General features: G+C 47.2%; 1 protein-coding gene across 1 annotated transcript; it reads left to right on the top strand.

The window, feature by feature from the left end:
- The first annotated feature begins 10,103 nt into the window (after nucleotides 1-10,103).
- Nucleotides 10,104-20,892, top strand: LOC142578502 (uncharacterized). Its single transcript, XM_075687882.1, has 3 exons — nucleotides 10,104-10,190; nucleotides 10,415-10,720; nucleotides 19,601-20,892. Exons 1-3 carry the CDS (start codon nucleotides 10,104-10,106, stop codon nucleotides 20,042-20,044), a joined length of 837 nt encoding a protein of 278 aa, XP_075543997.1. The 3' UTR covers nucleotides 20,045-20,892.
- The last annotated feature ends 346 nt before the right edge of the window (nucleotides 20,893-21,238 follow it).

Raw genomic sequence — 21,238 nt, 5'->3', positions numbered from 1 at the left:
ATGGGCGCATATGGCTTAATTTACGACCAGGCTGGTTCTTGTAGCCAGGTTTTGTTTGTTTATTTGTTTTATTATTATTACTAGACAATACAATTACTAAGAAAATGTAATACAGAAGGAGGTCCCAAAGTGAAAACTGTCAGGGGGACCTCCTGTTACAACATGTACAAAATATGAAATATAGGATTAATTAGCGAGCGTAAGAACAGCGTGAAAATACAATCAACATATTAGAAGTAATTAATCAAACATCGGGTAGTTGAAGATTACACAAAAAATTAGCAAGAATGATTCCATCTTGAAATAATGAAGGTACTATCATTACAGTAATTGAATAGAAGTATAAGGATAATGAACAAAAGTGCGCAATCCAACAGTGCAACAAAATTAATTTACAAACGGTTGATAATCTACGAACATAAATCGAGAAAAACAATAAAACGTGGCTACACAGTAATAAATGTATTCACACACGCAGACATACATACACCCCATATATAGACGCACATATAAACGTATGTAGACTTGTCGAATAATCAGATAAGGTACTTTGTTAGTAAGAACTGTTTTAGAAGCCGCCGGAAACAGTGTAATGAAGAGCATGATTTAATATTTGATGGCACTGAATTTCAAAATGAAATTGCGGAAAAGAAGGCTGTCACTTTACCGTAGTTAGTGTTGAGTTTAGGAAGCAAGAGGTTATTATTTTCAGAAAACCGCGTGCTATTTGTATTGAAAAGTTGCGTTGGGGGAAGTAACTCAGTTCGAATGTCACTGTTTCTACTTCTATGCAATATAAGACCTAGTTGAGTTGAATTGTGCAAGTTTAGGGTAGAATTTCAAGAGTGCGAAAAATGGGCGCTGCTGATGCGATGTATGAACTGTGGGTAATTATTCGGACCGCCCATTGACACAGTCTGCCAACTAGTCGGCCGAATTTCAGTGTCGGCGTCGGTCAGGTCAACTTGTCGACATCGGTGTCATGTCGGCCTGCATTGTGACGTACCACACGTTAACCGAACATCGTTGTGAACGGCTGAAATTTCTACCGAAACAGAGCAAATGCCACGTCGTCGGCACTGGGCCGACAATATGTGAGTTCGCGTCCTCGTCGACTATACTGAAGGCTGCCCGCGGTATTGCATACATGCGCGTCGTGTCCAGCATGAAGGAACATGCGTTAAATGCTGAAAAGCGCGCACGTAGCCGCATCCCTAAGTCGACGTTACTGCTCACGTAACCGAAAGGCGAGCAGCTAGCGCGCATTGACATTGTCGACATCTAGCAGTTCACGTGATATCATCGACAGCATAGCTCACATAAATGGAGCGCAATTACGCGTTGCTATGTCACGCGGACCTCCAGATGTTCTGCTCCTACATGACTATTTTCTCTGCGATGACGTCAGGGCCCATATGTCTCCTGGAAAAGGAAACGGAACGGGGTTCACCTGTAGAAAACCATTATAGAAAATTAGAGCTGGTGTCCAAATCACACCCTCAGTGTAATGCGCTAGAATGCTAAGGCATTCCAGGACCTCAATTTTTTAGCGATGCCTTCCTCTCGAATATGCCAGTGTATAATCATCCACCGCTCACGGTCCGCTGACATCGTTAATAACAGACACTAAGCGAAATACTAAGTCAAGGTCAAGTGATACATTAGTGCTCGAGAATTTCTAGGGCGCCAATATTGTTACGGAGGGATAAAAGAAGAGGAAGGAAGGATAAGATCGTGAGACGCAGCTGCTGCGTATTGTTGCTGGTCAGCCATTTTTAACTACACTGACTCTGCTCTTGTAAATATTGTAAATAGAGTCATTCTATACTCTCAACATCCCTGTAACATATTGATGGCGCAGCGGGATACAGAAAGACTGCATTTACAATATATACACAAGCTGGAACGTTGCCGTTCCGCATACGCTGGTCACGGTTTCTAATAACGACGTCGTTCTACCGCTTCTGAGCCTCAGCCTGTGCCCTCAAGTGCTTCAGGTCGGCATGTTCTCGGCTAGCGTTTCCATCTGTTTCGAATTTGACATTGAGAGTCTGAATAACGAGAGTGGTTTATTAGCGCTAATTGCAGCTCACAGCTCTGGTTCCTTAACGGATGACTTTGCGAAAATGATTGCATCTGACGTCACCTCTGCACAGGCCCCGAGCATACGTGTCCTGCTCGAATCGTACAGTGACATCTTTGATTTCGGCGACAGGCCTTTAGGCCAAACATGTGTATAACACATGTTTAAATACGTGTGTTATCACACATCCCACATTACGATGTGTGTTATCACACGCATCGTAAATGTGTTATACGATGCGTGTAACACATCGTATAAACACAGGAGACACAAATTATATTCGTCGGTGTCCCTATCGTGTATCGCATGCTGAGTCATCCAATCAGAAGTGGACAAAATGCTGTGCAATGGAGTCATTGAACCATCAGCCAGCCCTTGGGCTTCGCCTGTCGTCCTTGTGAAAAAAGAATGGTAGCTGGCGTGTTTACGTCGATTATCGCCACTTAAACAAGATCGCGCGAAAAGAAGTCTACCCTCTACCACGCATCGATGACGCCCTGTACTGCTTGCACGGAGCTAAATATTTCTCGTCCATCAATCTTCGATCCAGCTGCTGGCAGACTTCAGTTGATGAAATGGACCGCGAGAAGACGGCCTTCATCACGCTGGATGGCTTATATTAGTTGAAAGTCATGCCCTTTGACCTATGCAACGCTCCTGGAACATTTGAACGTATGATGGACTCTCTTCTGCGAGGCTACAAATGGACCACCTGCCTTTGTTACCTTGACGACGTTATTGTTTTTTCTCCCACGTTCGGCAGCCGCCTTAGCCGACTGGCTGCCATTCTTGCGGTCTTCCGAAAAGCCGGCCTCCAACTGAACTCCACAATATGTCACTTGGGGCGCCTCGTTGACGAATCCGGTGTACAACCAGATCCGGAAAAAATTCGCGCCGAAACAGTTTCCCTGTGCCACGTTCTGCTGCTGACGTGCGCTGTTTCGTCGGCCTGTGTCCTTTCTGCGTTTTGTCAAAACCTTCGCCGACGTTGGTCGGCCTTTGACAGATCTTCTAAAGAAGAACGCGCCTTCTCATGGGGCCCGGAGCAGGCTCACACGTTTGCCGCTCACATCGGGTTTCTGACCACCCCTCCCTTACTTGCCCACTTTGATCCGTCTGCACCGACTGAAGTACACTGTGACGCAAGCGGCCACGGCATCGGCGCTGTTCTCGCCCAACAAAAGAATGGTATCGAGTGCGTGATAGCATACGCCAGCCGCTTGCTGTCACCTGCCGACGACGACGACGACGACGACGACAACGATGATGATGATGATGATGATGATGATGATGATGCATTTACTGGGCCCGAAATAAATCGGTGGTGCACGCAGGCACCAGACGGGGTGGTTGTCTAGTTACGGGACCCATATGTTCTCAGCAGCTCCTGGCTCTTGTCAGTCAGTGCGAGCTGAATGGGTAGGGCGGGGCTGGACAACAAGGTCTCCCGTCGCTCAAGGGATTGGGGATTGGGGGTGTTGGTGGGAAGAGAAGGAGGGGGGGTCTTAAGTTCTTTGCACGCTGCCAAGACGTGCGGCAGGGTGTCCTTTCCTCTTCTGCAAAAAGGACAGAGCACATAGTATTCAGCAGGGTACATGCGGTTCATCAGTAGGGGATGCGCAAGCGATCCCGCCTGCGCTCGACGCATGATCGTCTGTTGTTGCCTGGTGAGTTTGGGGTCAGTGTCAGTCTGCACCTTTCCTCTCGGTACATCCGGGTAATGTCCCGAAAGCTTGTGACCGGGTGCGGTAGCTCTTCCGGCTCTTGCTCGGCCCGGATTGACATTTCTCGGGCATGGTAGTCGGCGATGGTGTTGCCTGCTACCTGCGAGTGAGCCAGGACCCACACGGAGCTCTATGGCTCTTCCCGGAGGCTTGCGCTTGGATAGAATGGCTCTGGCCGCGGAGGAGATTACCCCCCTGCGGAAGCTTCTGTAGGCTGTCCTGAGTCGGTGACTACGGTGTCCACGATCGGCTGTGCGAGTGCGAGGGCCCCGACCGCTTCTTCGGCAACTGCGGGGTCTGTTGTCTTCATGGACGCGCTGACGGTGAGCCTGTCTTTTGACGTAACCATAATCACTGCACGGTCACTGTGTTTTCGGAGCGAGGCGTCCGCGTAGAGGACCCTGGGGTTCTCTTCCAGCTTCCGAGCTATGGCTTTGGCTCGCGCGGTACGCCTCTCGTCGTCCTTGCCCGGCGTCATGTTCCGGGGACGGGGTTTGGTCTGAATGGTCGTCTTACAGTCTTCCGGAAGGGCCGTCTTGATGGGTACTATCTCGATCTGCCAGCCTATCTTGCGTAGGACGGCTCGTCCGTGTTCCGTGTGACTGAGCCGGATTCTCTTATTAGAGAGGTGGGCTTCGGTGAGCTCCTCCACCGTGTTGTGGGCGCTGATTTCTAGCAGTCTTTGCGTGAACGAGTATATAGGCATGCCCAGTGCATGCTTCGTTGCCTTACGCAGCATCCTGCCGAGAGAAATTACTTCATCACCGAGCGGGAGTGCTTGGCTTTAGTTTGGGCTGTCGCCAAGTTGAGGCCATATTTGTGCGGCCGTACAAATATCTGTGCGGTGGCACTTCCACGTGATGACGCGAGAGGCCTGAACGGTCCACGCGCCTTGAGCAAAAACAGCCGCAGCGGCGAATCTACGAGTCTTGGCTCGGTTTCTCCATAGCCGCGCGTTTGCGTTTTGTGCAAAAAACCGTACCGCCATCTGTCGGGCGCCGTTTTACTTACTGGTGGCAGCAATGGCAGTGATCGCGTATTATGCAACGCCACCCCTCGCTGGTTGGGTGATGGCAGATTTGAATTGCGATTAAGGTAATCGGTCCCTTCAGATGCAATTTTCTCGTAAAAGAATTATTTTCGAGGCACGAAACACGCGTTGCGAGGTTTCTGGCATGCTATTTAAACAGTCCCCGCCAACTTAGTATTCACCTTTAGTGTTCCTTTAATAATGGGGTGGAACGTCAGTGCGACTACTCATGAAGAACGAAAAGGCATTAACGTTCGGAAAGACATTACCATTCGAAAAAGCATGGCTACAAAATCGGGAAACGTGGCATGACACCTGGATAAAGACGGGGAAGACGAAGAGAAACGATTGTCTTCGTCTCTTCTGCTGCCCGTGCGTCCATGCAATTCGTAGCTACAATATAGCCGCCCAGAATACTACAGGTCTTTTATTTGGGTGCGCTAGCGCCGCTATCTTGTAGCGATGCGTTTCAAATGGTGTCTACAAAATCACGGCACTAGTTCGGTAAGTGCGGCAGTTTGGTGTTGGTTGTTCTAGTGCAGCGCGCTCTCTGCACTTCCGTATTCGTTCAGCGACAGTGCTGGCTGAGTTCTCGGCGCGTTGAGGACAGGCCTGCTCTTAGACTATAGGCAGTGCAGCCAAAATGCAGCAGTATGTCCCCGCGGCAGCCGAGCTTTGAGCAGATGACGGCCACCAGGTTGTGGCTTTGAGTTAACGGCGTTCGGCGAGATGTTCTTGTCCTCCGGAACGTCCATGACCCGCTTTTAACACACTGAAGCGTTTACACCTTCAAGAGGTATAAAAATATTTAGAGCAGTGCAATTATCATGCGAGAAACTTCTATAGGATATTGTTACGAGGCATCGTGTCAGAGCATGCCGTTAAAGGACCGTTTCGCTCCGCGAAGAGAAAGAAAACAGGATATGCCGCGTGAGATGCTGTCAGCCATTCTGTGGTAGCGGCAGCCTGTAAATATTGTAACATACGGTTTCCTCTCTTCCCCGTGTACTCGTGAATCTCCGTGACAATTTGGTGGGGGTGCGGGGTAGCAGTGTCAACTCGAGTGAACGGTGATACCCAACAGTTGTTGCGATGACGCGCGACGTGACAGATACGATGGCATTTAAAACAAATCGGCCGATCATCTGCTGTCCGCCAATTAGCAGGATTCCGAGAGCTAGGAAAGAACCATTGTTCCTGGGGCGGCGTTCTTGGGCGAGGCGGCGAGCCTGGGCGAAAGTCAGGTGTGCGAAAATGAGCAATGGTGCAGACGGAGAAACCCAAGTTCCGAGTCTGTCCCGCACCATGAACTAGACCAACGAAACAGCTGGCACGTGAAAATCGCCATGGCCTGTCTTGGAAAGAGCATAGCCCGATCGATGATTCGTGTAAGTTCCGACGGTGGCGACGACTGCAGACGAGACCTTTCCGTCTTCGCATTATGACGTCGGAGCGGTGTTTGGTAGCTGAGCGAATGTCCTCGTAATACGTCGCCTTTTGGGCTGCTCAAAACGCCAGCATTCTTCAAAAATTTAGTCGACGGTCGCACAATTTCCGCACAGTAATAGCTTGAACCCATTGTCGGCGATTCCCTTCAGCACGCGACCAACCATGTCCGACACCGTCACGTAACTGTCGACTTCACGGAAAAGAGGCAAGACGTCCTGAATGTAGGATATGTAGGGTTCTGTGGACGTTTGAACGCAGATGGATAGCTTTTTCCTTTCGGATACCTTTCGAACCTATGAACTTCCCAAACAAGGCCCTATGTTTTTCGTTGAAAGTGTCCCAACTTCCAAACCTCAGCTCATGGTTCTCGCACCATGCTTTTGCCGTTCCTTTGAGATAATACAGCACGCTACTCAGCATCAGCGTAGGGTCCCTACGATTGATCTCACTGATGCATTCATAATCGGCATTCCAATCTTCAGCGTCAACTTCATCTCTACCGCAGAACGTCCCTGATTCTTTAGGATGCGTAAGGACGATCATTGACGTTGTTGTCGTGGCAGGTATAGGCGTCGTACTGGACGGCGCAGGCGTGGTCATAGTCTCGTCTGTCATCATGATGACCGCTACTCGATGACCACTGCGGAGCTCCGTTGTACTCCTCTTCTGGTACTCCGCAGCTCCGCCAAATACTCTTTTTTTTTCGCTGTGTTCTGCACTGTGAGCGCTCATTCCCCAAAAGGAACTTCTCTTTTTAAATGTTATAGCGACCTTTTTTCTGACATTCGTGCACGTGGTTAGCACATTGCGCTTATCTCTCTTTAAGGGGAAGCCATCATTTACTTTTCTCCCGACTTTCCGGGCTCTGCTGCTGTGGTCTTGCTCGCGCGCGCCGCTGGGTTTCTTGCAAAATCCCCAGATGGCGCTCGCCTCCTGATCTTGCTTGGAAAATCGGTGGGGGTATGAAAACAGCGGAGGCGTAGGAAAACAATGTTCACAATAAGGGTTCAGAAAGTTCGATTATGGGAATTCATCGGGGGTTTTTCCTTTTCTTTTTTTCTTTTTTTGCATAGGTCGCTATATTCATAGATATTAGGCAGTACCATAACAAAAGCTTGGATGCATAATCCACCACCCCGTTCTAAAGGGGACGCTCATAGCATCCATCCATCCATCCATCCATCCATCCATCCATCCATCCATCCATCCATCCATCAATCTATCCATCCACCTTATTAAATTAAATTTTGGGGTTTTATGTGCCAAAACCACTTTCTGATTATGAGACACGCCGTAGTGGGGCACTCCGAAAATTTGGACCACCTGGGGGGTTCTTAAAATGCCCATTAATCTACGTGCATGTGTGTTTTTGCTTTTCACCATCCATCCATAGCTGCTTATTTTCTGGAACGTTGAACGTGAAGGTCAGGCCCTTGCCGTATTCTGTAATGAAAGCATTCAACACATGGCCAACAACCGCAGGGTGAACGCCACTATCGACAGAAAACAAGAATTCATAAGCGTAACGTAAAAAAACCCCAGGAAAGCTCTCCAAGGTGGCACTAATTGTCTTTCAGTAAACACCAGAACAATGTCACTGATAATAGGTGCCACAAACAAACCTATGCAAACGCAATATTTTTGTACAAAAATATTACCATACCACGAAACGAAAGCAGAATTTAAATTAAAAGAGCACTCGAGAGAGGCTTCTGTCGAAACACCACACCCCTCCATGAAGCCTTGTTCGTCATTACCACAAATTACGCACTCTTTTATATGCTTAAGAATCTGAGCGTGCGCGAGAGAGTAGTACACGGTCTCTATGTCTGCACTGAAGGCACTGTGAATCTCCGTCAGTTTCCTTTCCAAGCACTCGCAGACTCAATCACAATTTGCAAATCGGAATGGGTCGGCAACCTTTAGGCGGTCAAGATTTTTCTGCAGATGCCTCGATGCATTCCGCTACCAGCTTCCTTTTTCAGATAACGCGGCCCGCAACGGCGCTCCAACATTGTGCGATTTTACTGAAATGAAAACTTGCAATTGCTGTCATTTAGCGATATTGTTGCACGAGCATCAAATGACACTCCCATTTCTTGCGCACCACTTCCGCTTCACCTGCTGAGACGACCGGGGACGAAATTCAACATAAATAAGAAAAAAAGAAAAACCATAGCGCAGTACAACATTCATTGGTTTCATTACAGATAGGGCATCAGAGCGTAAGTTAGTTACGAGTTGAGTTTCTGAAGTGTCTCGAATAAGTAGAATTAATTAGAAATCACTGAAGTGACCAGGAACGAAATTCAAAATAATTAAGGAAAAATGGAAAAACATAGTACAGACAAAATTCATGGGTTTCTTAACATATCAGAGCATAAGTTTAAAAGTTGAGCTACTGAAGTGACTGGAATAACAAGAATTATAAATAACTGATTACCGCATACCAAACGCAGAATCGTAGATATTAGAGACCTGCCACGTGAGCACGACTTTGGCGATGTTCCTGGAAACCCGAAAGTAGAAAGCGAAAGTAATGCTGTCCCTAATGACGTCACGCAAGGAGGTGGCATGATATTTAACCAGCTAATAATGGAAAACAGTTGCCACCGAGTTCGGTTCGTGCGTGGCGTTCTCCTAACGTTAAACTAAAGAACGATGCCGAGATGCGAGTGTCACTAAATGGCACCTAAATCAGAGATAAGGGTCGCCTACCATTTTGTTTTACAACAGGAGCGAAACGCTGCAAATTCTTCTGTAACAGATAATGGGCGTGTTCATTTATTTTCGCACTTTTTGCCTGAAGTGCGCTGGAATTTTTAAGTGCTGCCTGTGCTGTTTGGGAAAAGATCCAGAGTCCATAATCCCGAAAAGCCCTCTTTGTCGGCTGCTATATAAGAGATGTAACTTGCTTTCGCACAGAAAATTAACCGGCAGCTTCGTGAAGTCCTGGCACTGATTCACTTACAATTTCTTCCCAATTCCCGGGGAGGACCACTAACGGCGAACATGTCACACTAAGAGAAAATAGGGGCATCTTATGGGTGTCGTGTAAGGAAAGTTTAAAATTTGTTGGTTAGTTAATGGTATTCAAAATTATTACTATGTACTCTTCGGTCAATGTTTATGCGTTAAAGCAGGCGGTGGTGAGTTTTCCAAGTCTCCTCGTTTAACCATGCGAGGCGCGCTGTAATTCCTTGACGTGACAAGCATGTTGTGAGTGACGAACAATAAACGTTTAATCTGTGTAGGTTACTGAAGGCCTTTGTAAAGAAATGGCTACAAGCATTAGAGTGTCATTTTGCCGTTATCCGCAAACCACTCTATATATCCCAGGCTAAAATTTATGAAAAAGGTGTATCGTTGGAGTGTAATGTGAGGCAAAACTGTCCCGTTCCTGGCTTATCTAAAAGTGTTGCGAATGACTACAGAACCGGGCATAGAAGTGAATATGGCTATACGCTCTGTCGCTACATTGGTTCCGTGATGATCGCATAAACGTCGACATTGAAAACGATTCTAGGAGGTGTTTGTGGAGCCGTGTCGGGGCATGACAAAGCATTCACCAACACACACACACACACACACACACACACACACACACACACACACACACACACACACACACACACACACACACACACACACACACACACACACACACACACACACACACACACACACACACACACACACACACACACACACACACGCACGCACGCACGCACACACGCACACAAACACACACGCACACACGCACACAAACACACACACAGACACAAAACTCGGGCCAATAGTGGCCACATCCATCCACATGATTGACACCATTCAGATGCCTGCCTACGAGTCATACAACGAGTACAGCAAGTCATCTTTGGGCCACAAAGAGCGCACAAAGGAAGTGTGATAGAGCAGAAACGAGTGTATTTGAACGAAACAGATTGTTGGAAGCGCCTCCAGCGGCACATATGTAGAGTGCACCCTACAGGCGCGTCCGACGCTGCTTCCACAGCCATCGCCCCTAGGACTGCGCTATCTGACGACGTTATCCGATCTCGCGTGATAGCAAATGCAGGGACTGACGCTCACTGAAGCCTCAGCAGTGCCTCTCAATCGCTGCCACAGATGGCTACCACACTACATCTCGGGCGCCGAGGTGTGCACCGAGTAACCGGCTCGGTGAGGGGCGTCAATTGGCGCCCGACGCGGTTTGCCGACGAAGCCGCCTTGAATTACTATGCCTGCAGCGTGTGCCACGTTCTTCGAAGCAAGACAATCAGGCTTCCCTGTTTGCATGGCTTGTGCGGGCGGTGCCAAGCTGGCTGTATCATCCGTGATGGCGGTAGCGTCTGCCCGCTGGACGGAGAGCCATTTCGCAAGGACGAGTGCCAAGAAGTGCAGCTTACAGCCAGGAATAAGCGGGACCTGAAGGTAAAAAAAATCCACGATCTCCCTCCGCCTCAGCAGCGAGGGTGTCAGGCTTGCCTTCTGAGCGTTTGTGCTGTGTTTGAGTGCAATCCGCCAGAGCGTTTTGTGGCTATAAACATTGGTTATTTTCATGCTTTCTTCATTAAGGTGCTCCAAGGATTTTGCATATATTTCTTGCTTTTACTGCGAACAACACTTGTTAGCCAAGGAATTGGCCTGAGCGTGTGTCTGCCCCCGGCTGAGCAGATGTTCCGGGCGGTGGCTAATGATGTGCTGTAGGAAAGAAAAGGCTTCAACCGAGTGGGTGCAAGGCCTGGGATGAGCATCAAAAAATTTTTTTGCACCCGATTTGCCGCCTCTGCTACCCTTTTCCTTTTTGATGACTCCTGGGGTGGTTTGAACAAATAATTTTTAATAACGAAAGTAATGACATTTGATTGCCGTGTTAATACGTTAGAAGAACTTGCAGCTGGGCTAGCTGGTAATTCATCTTCGCAAGAGCATCAGAGCACAGGAAATCACGCTTTTGTGAAAAAAGGGCGACTTGGGTGTTTGTTGCGTGGCATTGCGTGCGTGCGTGCGAGTCTAGTTCTTGAGCTTTGAAGCTGTTACAAAAGTGTTCTTAAATGTTCCGCAGCCGGCCTTAATATAATATCTAAGCTATTAGGAAAGAGAGCCGCTAACTTCACACAGCTAGCCCCTGCTCGGCGGCCACTTTGTAAGAAGGTGATGTGGTGCCGAAGGCAAATTACAGGCTGTTGCTGACGCCAGATGCACAGCCGAGAGCAAAAGTCTGGTGATCAGAGGTGCCGCTAAATATTTTTCTTCGCAGCCTACAATACAGGCTGAAATCAAATGGTACTGGCTACGCGCGCTAGTTTGACCAACGTCATGCATTTACGAAATTTAATGTTGTACGGCTGTGCTAGAAGAAATTACACTTTTTTTGATGACGCCGTGGTCTCTAGGCTTTTGCTCTTGACTGTATATGACTCTTCCAGTTAAAATGCTGGCTCATTCATATTTGAATATCGCAGAGGATGCAATGGAACTAGTGTGGGTGCACTGCTTGCACGTACGAGTCGCTCACGGTGGCGTCTAGCATAAAATTAAGAAATTATTGCAGCAGAACTGTGGTGCTACCTGTCACTGTTAAGGGTAAACTATGCGCTACGGGCTGAACACAACCTGCGCCTTGTTTGAGCGTTGTCAATGTAGATGGCACCATGCTTCCTTTCTCTCTGATCTGTATATGTATACAGTAGCTCTAGCTTTCGCAATATCTCCACTCCCTGATAGGCGCCGCTATAAGCAACGCGTATCCTAATTTATTCTTAACGAAAGAAACAAGGAGTGAGATTAAATGTACCAATAAATTGTTCGCACCACGGAAATCTGTTCATATAAAAAATTCGAGCGCCAGCGGTTTAGCCGAAAGGGTGCAGTGTCATCATCTCTACGGCATCTTCATTTCAATGCACATGACGCAGACAGCCGCCAGTCATTAACAGACGTATTTCTGTGAGTGCGTTTACTATAGAACTCTTCGACTATGTTTCACACGGACATACATTACAAATGCATCCGCGCTGCAGGTGGCTTAGAGGGGCTATGGCACTGAGCTGCTAAGTACTAAGTCGCAGGATCAGATTCCAGGCGCTCCGGCAGCATTTCGATGCGGGAAGCATGAAAAACATCCGCCTAAATGTCTACTAACTCCAGTAGGTTTCGTTCCTCTGTTTTGTACCACAAATGTAGCTCGGCTGTCGCTATCACAGTGCCGACCGCTTGTTTTCCCGGCAAACGCGCTAATCGGGACTCGCTCATCCGCGCGTGCTCTAGCTCCTATCACCGGTTCAACTTTGCGCACTTTCCAATCTCCGACGAAGACAACTATATAGTCCATCTCACAAGTTGGTTGCAGCACTGCGAAAACTGGCCGGATATCAACAGATCAGAAAGGCGAGCTCCTCAGCGCTGTATTAGTCCGTGCTCGCTCTCAACCATGGCCTCATCGATTGAACACCTTTACCGCGAGATCGTGCGAGTCTCCGCGGGCGCAAGTTCGAATCCAACTACGCCGAGCTCAAAAATTTTTTCACGATTTTTGTTACGTTGAGCTTATTTCGCTGCCTAGCGCCAAATAGATCGCACCGCAATTATCGAGTAATACTTTTGTTCGTTTGCGTTCTGTAGCGTAGTTACCGGGTGTCCACGACCTACCATTGCTCCTCACGGAAGCCAATAACATCTACAGGTAGCCCCTTTCTTGTAAGGTTACTTTTGTTTTTATGGGTATTACGTCGTTCTACAGCGAAACTGGATATAGCTCGCACCTCGGGACTTCGTGGCGTGGTCCGTCAGCAGAACACGCTATGCGGCAAACCCAACTTTCTCACGAATGGCTTCAAATCAATCTTTATTTTCCAGTAAAATAAACAGAAACTGCATGGTCATTTTGGGCTAAAAGCTACGAGAGCAGCTTGACGGGGCCCAAAAGACCTTACATGGCAACATCCCCTTGGCACGCGATCAAACACTGTAGTAGACATATAGATATATGTGAGGCAGAAAACATAATAGTCATAACTGTATTATAAATAACTATGTCATAGTGCACCGTAGTAATGACAGCGAAATATATATATGCAGGAGAAAAATAAGAAAACAAGACAATGGAAACGGCATGTTATCACTGAAACAACATATCATAACTGAACAAAATATTGTCTCAGTTGCATCCTATTGTAACCTGCAATACCCACATATTTGTTGAGAATAAACGGTAAGTTGCAGGCCAGCGATTGGTTTTGTAGCAGCATGTACGGAAATGTGGACTAATCCATTTGTCAGATTTTTTCGTGTTTATCCTAGGGTGACGGTGTTCTAAGCATGCTAGACGTTCAATGAAGTTCTTTACTAATGTCTCAGAAAATTGCATCACATATAATAATCGGTATGTGTAAAGGTGATCCACTCTGACAATATTAAACAATTTATATGCATCTCTAGTCGTAGACTAAGGTTCTAGGTTTCCCGTGTGACGAATCATTTTTTTCTGCAATGTCAAAAGTCTGTTTATATTGGCTTTAGTTGTCGTGTACCAGACCAATGCGCAGTAGTTTAGGAGTGAATTGAAAAGGGCATAGTATATTTGTAGTTTGACGGAGGCTTGCAGCATGCCGCGACAACGGCATAGTACTCCTGTCACAGAGGATAGTTTTTTGCATAGATAGCTTACATGTGTATCCCAAGTTAAAGTAGATGAAAAATGAACACCAAGAATTTTGTAACTGTCAACAATCCCTATTTCTCGATCTTCAAAAATAATGTTATAGTTTAACGTTGCTTTCTTGTTTTTCGCATGAAATATCATAACCTTTGTCTTTGTTGCATTAATCCTAAGTTGATTTTCCTTAGACCATATAGATAGCTTCTTTAGTAGATCGTTACATTGTGATGATAACTGGTTTATATCAGATCCTTCCAATGAAATGGTGCTGTAGTCTGCATATATAATAAATTTTGCCCTTCTGTCTAAATCTACGATATCATTAATATAGATGTTAAACAAAAGTGGTCCCAGCACACTCCCTTGCGGTACCGCAAATTTATTGTGTAAGAGGGTTGAGGTTTCGCCATTTATACATGTGCACTGTAGCCGTTTACGGAGATATAATTGTAATAAATTTAAAGAATTACCGCGTATACCATAATTATTCAAAAGACTAGCGCAAAGTAGCAGGGACAAAAACAGAGAAGACGACAGGTACTGTCGTCTTCTCTGTCTTTGTCCCTGCTATTTTGCGCTAGTCTTTTAAATAATGATGACACACCAACGAGCCCAGCTTTCTGCCTTGATCGTTTGGTATGCCATAAGACTGCAATTTGCCAATCGGTGTACAAGAGCCCGCTAAGACGGCTCTAACTTTGGGCCGGGTTTCATTTAGTTGTCATATTTAAATCGTTTATCGCGGAGTTGTAAACGTTTCACAATGCCCGTCTGCCGTGAATACGTGGGCTTTTACGGGAGGAGCAAGGTTTCAAAAAAGGTGGTCTTCATCAGCAGATATTGTGCAATCGCTACTCGTTGTGTCCTCTCCGAGGTGCAGCACCACTGAGTCCAGGCGGCCAACATCATCAACAATGATGTGATCCACTTTCTTCATCGAATCTTCGTCTAGAACGACCTGTACGTACTTCCATCTCTCAGCACTCTCTTGCTGCATTTAATTCCTTGCCAGCGGCTACACGTCTTGAATCTTGAAAGTCGTGTTGTCGCTGGCCACGAAAGCTTTGGCGTAATCCGGTGCGAGCTCTATCGCGTTCAGATAACAGTGATTGGGTGGCATGCGCACAACGAGGTGGTCTCATGCTGCAGCGATACAGTTAACTCTGTCTCACCACGAGCTAGTGTTTTCGACGAGCTTCATGAGCTCAGCCTTTTCCATGAACTGGCTATATGTAGCCTTTGCAGAAAGTCAGTCCTGTATTAGCGTGTTGAGGGTGCTCATTCGCGGCACCTTTTCCTGCTTCAAGAAATGATAAGGTGCATTGACCATAACTATAAAACTTCAAGGTTACAGAAAAGGCAGAAATTCCTTGGTAAATCAGTTTTACTAGTTCTCTCCATTCATCTCCTCGTCATAATCGCATGAGCTCTTCTTTTTTACGCGAAACACTTTCCAAGCATCTTCAACAAAGCCATTTTCATTGCCGCAGTGGGTCACAATAAACTTGCCGCGTTTGCCAATGAGGAATTAGAGGCCCGTCGACAGTCGCGATCAACGCCCCTTATGTAGGGTATCTACACTTTCATCAACCCACAATTGACTAGTCGTGTGGCAGGCGCTGGCCCACGTTTCTTGGGCCAACTGTGATTTCGTGCTGTCTAAACTATGATTCCCGCACGTCGTCATATCAAGACTGTGACGTTATTTTATTTTGCATTTACCATCTACCTTCGTGGCATCGGATGCTTACCCTACTGCTGGTAAGATCACACGACCTGCATTTTTTTTCTTCTGCCCAACTTTTTCGAGGCCTTTCTTCTCCTTTGTCCCATTCCCTGCAGAGTAGCATGTAGGCGAAAATACGCTGGCTAAACACTCTTCATTTTCAATAAAGAGCTTTGTCTCTCTATCTCTCTTGTATCGGAAGCCGAGCCCCTTCAACAGTATGTCCATATAGTTGCCTTCTACATGGACGGGAGCTCTTTGTCCCCTTCAAAGTGGCGCATCAGCTTGGTGATTATGGGGATCACGTTACTCTGAAAAAAAAAATTGTGCACGCCCCTTCGTAACACCCCTGGGTGAAAGTCGTCCAGCTTCCTTTTGCGCTCACACCCTCATCCGCCAGAACGCTTCTTCGGTGTCAACACTCTGCCCGCCTTTTCTTTCTCCGACACTCACTCGCACAGCGTCCACTCGCTCACCTCCGTGAGTTGCGCTGTCCTCTTGACCAGACATTCATGCTGGCTCCTTATCCACGCTCTTTACGAAGAGATTCTAAGATGTTTAAAGCTAACGTCTTCACCTCTTTCGGGAAACCTTGCACTTTGAAACAACGGTGAGGACGACATGCGACTGCTTCGGCGGACGCCATGTTTTCTAATGACGGCGCACTACTTCGCAAGAAGCCTCCGCTTCGATATTTTTGCGTTTGCTTCCCACGATCGTTTAGCTGCATGCAAGAAAGCTCTGAGTACTTTCTGAGCAATAGGCTTAAATCCGTGCTGAAGCCGTGGATTGATTTCCGGCATATTTGCTAGAGAATATTCGATTGTGAAGGTACTATTTCTTCAATAGTCCTGTCGGAAAGTAGAAAAAAGAAAATGAAAAGAAGAAAAAAAAATTCAATACCAAAATCAAGGAGCTTAAAAAATCAAGATGAAAGCCTCCTTGTGGGTCTTAAATTACATCAATACGTACAACAATACGCATTTAGTGATCAGATTAGGGAACAGAACGTGCAACGAGCGAGCTATTTGGCGTTGCGCAGGGAAACGGCTTCCGCGCGCTTCGTAGCTTCCACCCTGGTGCAATGAGCTTGTGAGATGGCGTATAGACGATGGCGTCGCCGCCTTTGCAAGCTGTTTTTCTTAGTGGCACGCCCTCCACCAGTGTCCCAAAATTCATATTCGCTGGTTGTTTATCGCCTTTCCCGCGGTCTCGCGAGTGGCGTTGTCTCTTCTTCGTTACTATCACTGACACGCCTGTCACTGCGTCCCGGCGTGGTGGTCCTGGCTTCCTGCTCTTTTAATGCCTTCAGTATTCTATCTTAACTAACCACAATTTTTGTGACTTTCTTATCGTTTTCGTAGGCCGATCCCGGATATTGTGCAATCTAATAACTCGGTAAAATACATGGCGAAGCGGTATCACCGTGCAGTGATAATGGTGATAAGGGTAGCGTTTCTGTGTTATTCTCTCGTGACTGCAAGCGGCCTCAATCGCTCTCGTTAAGAAAGGGCTAAAGAGTCAGAAGCGGTCGTTTGAGACGCGGCACGGAGTTGCGAACTGGTCCTTGAGGAAGTAGAGCTCGAAGTACCGGCTGGTTCTCGCGTTTGGAGGGGAGCGCCATCCATAACCCATAGTGCACACACACAGTGATGCAAATAACCACCTCCCAAATCATGCTAAACACATTGTTGGATAGCAGTTAGGGTTGGTTCATCGTATTCCTTTTCATCTTCCGAGCCAGCCCTCTTCGCGTCTCGCTTTTAAGTGTAGCGGATATGAACTCCTATAGGGAGAGTCAACGCCTGCATCGCGGGGTTTATCACAAGGGCAAAATCGATAGTCGAGGACAATGTGCTGATTCAACGCCGCAGAAACTTCCCTTAAATTCACACCTGACAATGTCAAGCACTTTTCAAAAAATGATGTACTGAGTTTAGTAGTAGTCAGTTGCCGCAAAATGTTTTGTAATATCCCTAGAACTGGCTCCAAATTACAGGTAGGACTATCAATAGCATGCTTTAATGAATTGACATAAAAATATATGGAGATTGATATCGATACTGTCGGCTGTTTTATGCAGAATTATCGATAATATTGGTTGCTCACTTTTCTGAGTTTGACGAAAACGTAGGCTTCGTATTTTGGAACCCCAATTGAGAGCGCTGCAATCCAGGTGGGCAGGGTCGCAGTGAAATTATTCTGGGCTTCTCGTTTAAAAACTAGAACACATTTAAATTAGTATAATCTGTAAACAAACGTATAAATCGCAACAGAAGCGCTTGGTACTACCGTTAAAAGCGAAAGTTGTTTCAAAGCCTAGCTTCGAGCTGCTATCAATGCTATGGGTTTCTATAGCAACACGATAATGGTAGCGTAAAGTCGCTTGAAAATGGTGGCGTCAAAAGCAGCGGCGGGTGCCTTTTTATCGCGCGTTTTATCTCGCAGGCGCTTTTCTGCCGTCGCCGTGAGGTTCTGTACAAGGTCCAAGGGCGATAAAACCGTTGCCGCACGCCGTATGTTGCATGACCGAGCGAAAGCGTGCGAGGGCATGGCGAGGTTGAGCCGGCGAACGCGGTTTGAATCTCTCGTGCGCGAGCGAGCAACGCGAGTCGGAAGCGTGCTCTCTCCTGTCGCGCGCGAGGCGCGACGCACAGGTTTCAGGCGAGGGAGAGAGGGCTTTCTTCTGTGTGTGTAGTGATTTTTAGAAGAAAGGAAGAGAGAAGTGCAGTGCCGTAACTGTCTCTCAAAGGAGGACACCTCAACAGCACTGCACAGGGTAAGGGGAGTGGGGAGAAAAGGATCAGGAAAAGAAGGAAAGAAAGCGGCAAAAAAAAAAAAAGGACAAGGTTGAAGAAGGAGCGATGCGGGGCTTATAGCCGCGCTCTCAGCTGCGTTTCGCAGCAAAAGTTAAGGAGGGCAGCAAGCACTCTTTTGACGATAGAGGCGTGCGCTGCGGGAAACAGAAGGGCTCCCTCCGTGTCCGGCGGCTCGGCTGCCACTCTATACACAGCGGAGACATCCGCGGCGTCTACTATGGCGTTGGGCACGCGAATGGCTGACAGTGTAGCAGACGCCTCTGGCGGACACCGTAGGGACGCGTTGCTGGTACTTGTGTGTCTTGAAAGCGATCTGGTACTTGGCCAAAGTGCATTCCCGCGCGAGTCTTATCTTCAAAGTGAACTGCAATGTCTTCAGAGTGCGCGTAGTGCCGGTATCTTCGTATGCGCAGTGACTACATTTCTTTCGCATTGAAGCGAGAGATGCACGAAGGTCAATTCGATTGCTGCTGCCGCCATTCATCACTCCAGCATTTTGACAGCGAGTTTTCGCGCACATCGAGCGAGATCTGTTCATGTTTACCTGTGCGCACGTGACACATTGCTTGCTAACTTAGTTAAACACGTTGGCGGGCTATTTGGTTAGAATCAATTACAGAATGTGTAAGCGCGACTAAACAAGGACGTAGAAAGTAGCACAAACACAAAGACAGCACTGTCTTCATCCTCGTTCAGCCACGTTTACTCATTCTATCACTGTTAATTTCTTTAGTAAGCGAATGTTCACATGTTCATACGGCCGATAAAACTACTATCCTTAGTTCGTACAGCTATCTGCGAATTTCTTGTCACAATCGATGCTTCTGTTTCCGGGCCGAATTGCGAATTCTTAATGTCATTTTCCCTATATGACGAAAACTCTTAGCGAAAGTGCTTTCTCAGATATTTTAAGTATTTGGTGCAGCTGGCTTACTAGATATCTCCATGTATCACAAGCGATACATTTGCCCCGGCAACGCACATTAATGAATGTTTTAGAAGTTTTATTATGTCTAGCAACCGAAATACATAACACACTATTGATTCGTACAGCACTTGTGTCATACAAAGTATCTTTTCTCTCTCTCCCTCCCTCTCTCTTTAAGGCTTACTGCTGGAACGAACCCCAGGGATGCGATTTCATCGGCCCTCTGGCGGCGCTCCTGCAACACTACGAAGCGGAATGCACTTTCCACGCGTTCCCGTGTCAACAGTGCGGAGAGGTCATTGTTGCTGATAGGCTATCTGCGCACTACATTGGCGGTTGCAGCAACAGGTCGCCAAACGTGACAATTCCAAAGTTTTCAAGACCAGGTGGCCCTGCCATCACTATCCAAGACGTCACTGCGGTCGAGCGTGGAGCCGCCGAGTCAGTCAGATGCCTACATGAGGCGGATGGTATCGCGACGCTTCAGCGTAGGATCAACGAACTAGTGGAGTTGGTCAGAAGCTTAAGCGCCCAGCAGGAAAAGATGGAGGAGGATATGGAGAAGCTGGAAGGGGCGAAGCGAGCGGCTAACCTTGTGACTGGAAACGGCAAAAGTGGCTAGACTGCGGCCCTCAAAGGTGCCTCAGCGCATGCTAAGGTTGATATAGTGCAGGAATATTACCGGTCACGGATAGGTGAGCAGATAGTCATAGCAAGTTCTCGCGTTATACGTCAACAGTGGCGGAAGGAGACGATGAATTTCCTTCGGAATTTAAATACTGCCCTAGGGATTCGCCCTAGCGTTGCGTCTGTATAGTTCGTATTCCCTAAAATAGACAAACTGCAGGTTCCGTCTACTTAGTGGTTCCAGCTCCAAATAGAGAGACAAGGAGACTGCAAACTGCGGTTGCTCTTGCAGGTTAAGAAGCGCAAAAGTGAATGAAATGATTTGTGAAATTACGTCAGACGCCAATAAAAGTGGGTTAAACAGATCAACTAATATGTCGTAGCCTCAACATCGAGACTCGCGAGAGATAAGCCGACCACGTATGTATTCACTCTGACCGATTAGGAACTGTCCAGAGATTATCCGGAACCATGATTTTCCCAGCGAGAACCACCACCATCAGATTCAAGGTGTACCACCTAATGACATCGATGGCTGCAGAACTTGCAGCTGTTCGCGCTGTATTCCGTCTGGTTAGCCAAGAACAACGTCGAACATGGTCAATATTCAGCGACTCGAAGGCAGCACTGCAGTCTTTGCTATCATCCCTGCGGCGCAGAATACTCGAACAGCTGGTAATCGAGATTAGACAACTAATCAATACATTGGCGGAGAAAAGACACCACGTGACATTCAAGTGGTTTCCAAGTCACTGCGAGGTCAGAGGTAAACAACACGCTTGCAACGCTGCTTGGTCGGATCTTCGAAGTAGCAAAGATGAGTCGATATCATTATAATGAACAGATGCCGTTAGAGAACGTGGGGTGTTCACACGAGATATCGCTTTCTCCAAGTCGATGAAACATCCACCTAGACTATTCCCTCCGCCTTCCCCTCCCAGCTGGACTCGGTTGACGCAAGGCTACCGTGCTTTGCTAGATACGGCTCGGAGTGGCTTTTACGAAGTATTTTGCCTTTCAACTCGGATGGCCGACAACACCGCCTGTGATGACTGTGGTGGCGAGGAGAACCTTGAACACGTTATTTGTGACTGTCCTCTCTAATACAGAGACTATACAGAATATACAGAGGCGAGCGATCACAATCTCGATAGCGTTATTTGATAAAGGACTGTTACCAGAGGACATA

This window comes from Dermacentor variabilis, chromosome 4, assembly GCF_050947875.1.
Source record: "Dermacentor variabilis isolate Ectoservices chromosome 4, ASM5094787v1, whole genome shotgun sequence".
Taxonomy (NCBI): Eukaryota; Metazoa; Arthropoda; class Arachnida; order Ixodida; family Ixodidae; genus Dermacentor; species Dermacentor variabilis.
Note: the sequence above shows the minus strand (reverse complement) of the source record. Positions and strands in the feature narration are given on the sequence as shown.

Bases quoted from the DNA above. Each gene is read 5' to 3' on its own strand.
- LOC142578502 (XM_075687882.1), top strand. From the start codon at position 10,104: ATGATTGACACCATTCAGATGCCTGCCTACGAGTCATACAACGAGTAC. The intron at 10,191-10,414 runs GTGTGATAGAGC...TCGCTGCCACAG, and splicing joins ACAAAGAGCGCACAAAGGAA to ATGGCTACCACACTACATCT. The intron at 10,721-19,600 runs GTAAAAAAAATC...TCTCTCTTTAAG, and splicing joins GGAATAAGCGGGACCTGAAG to GCTTACTGCTGGAACGAACC.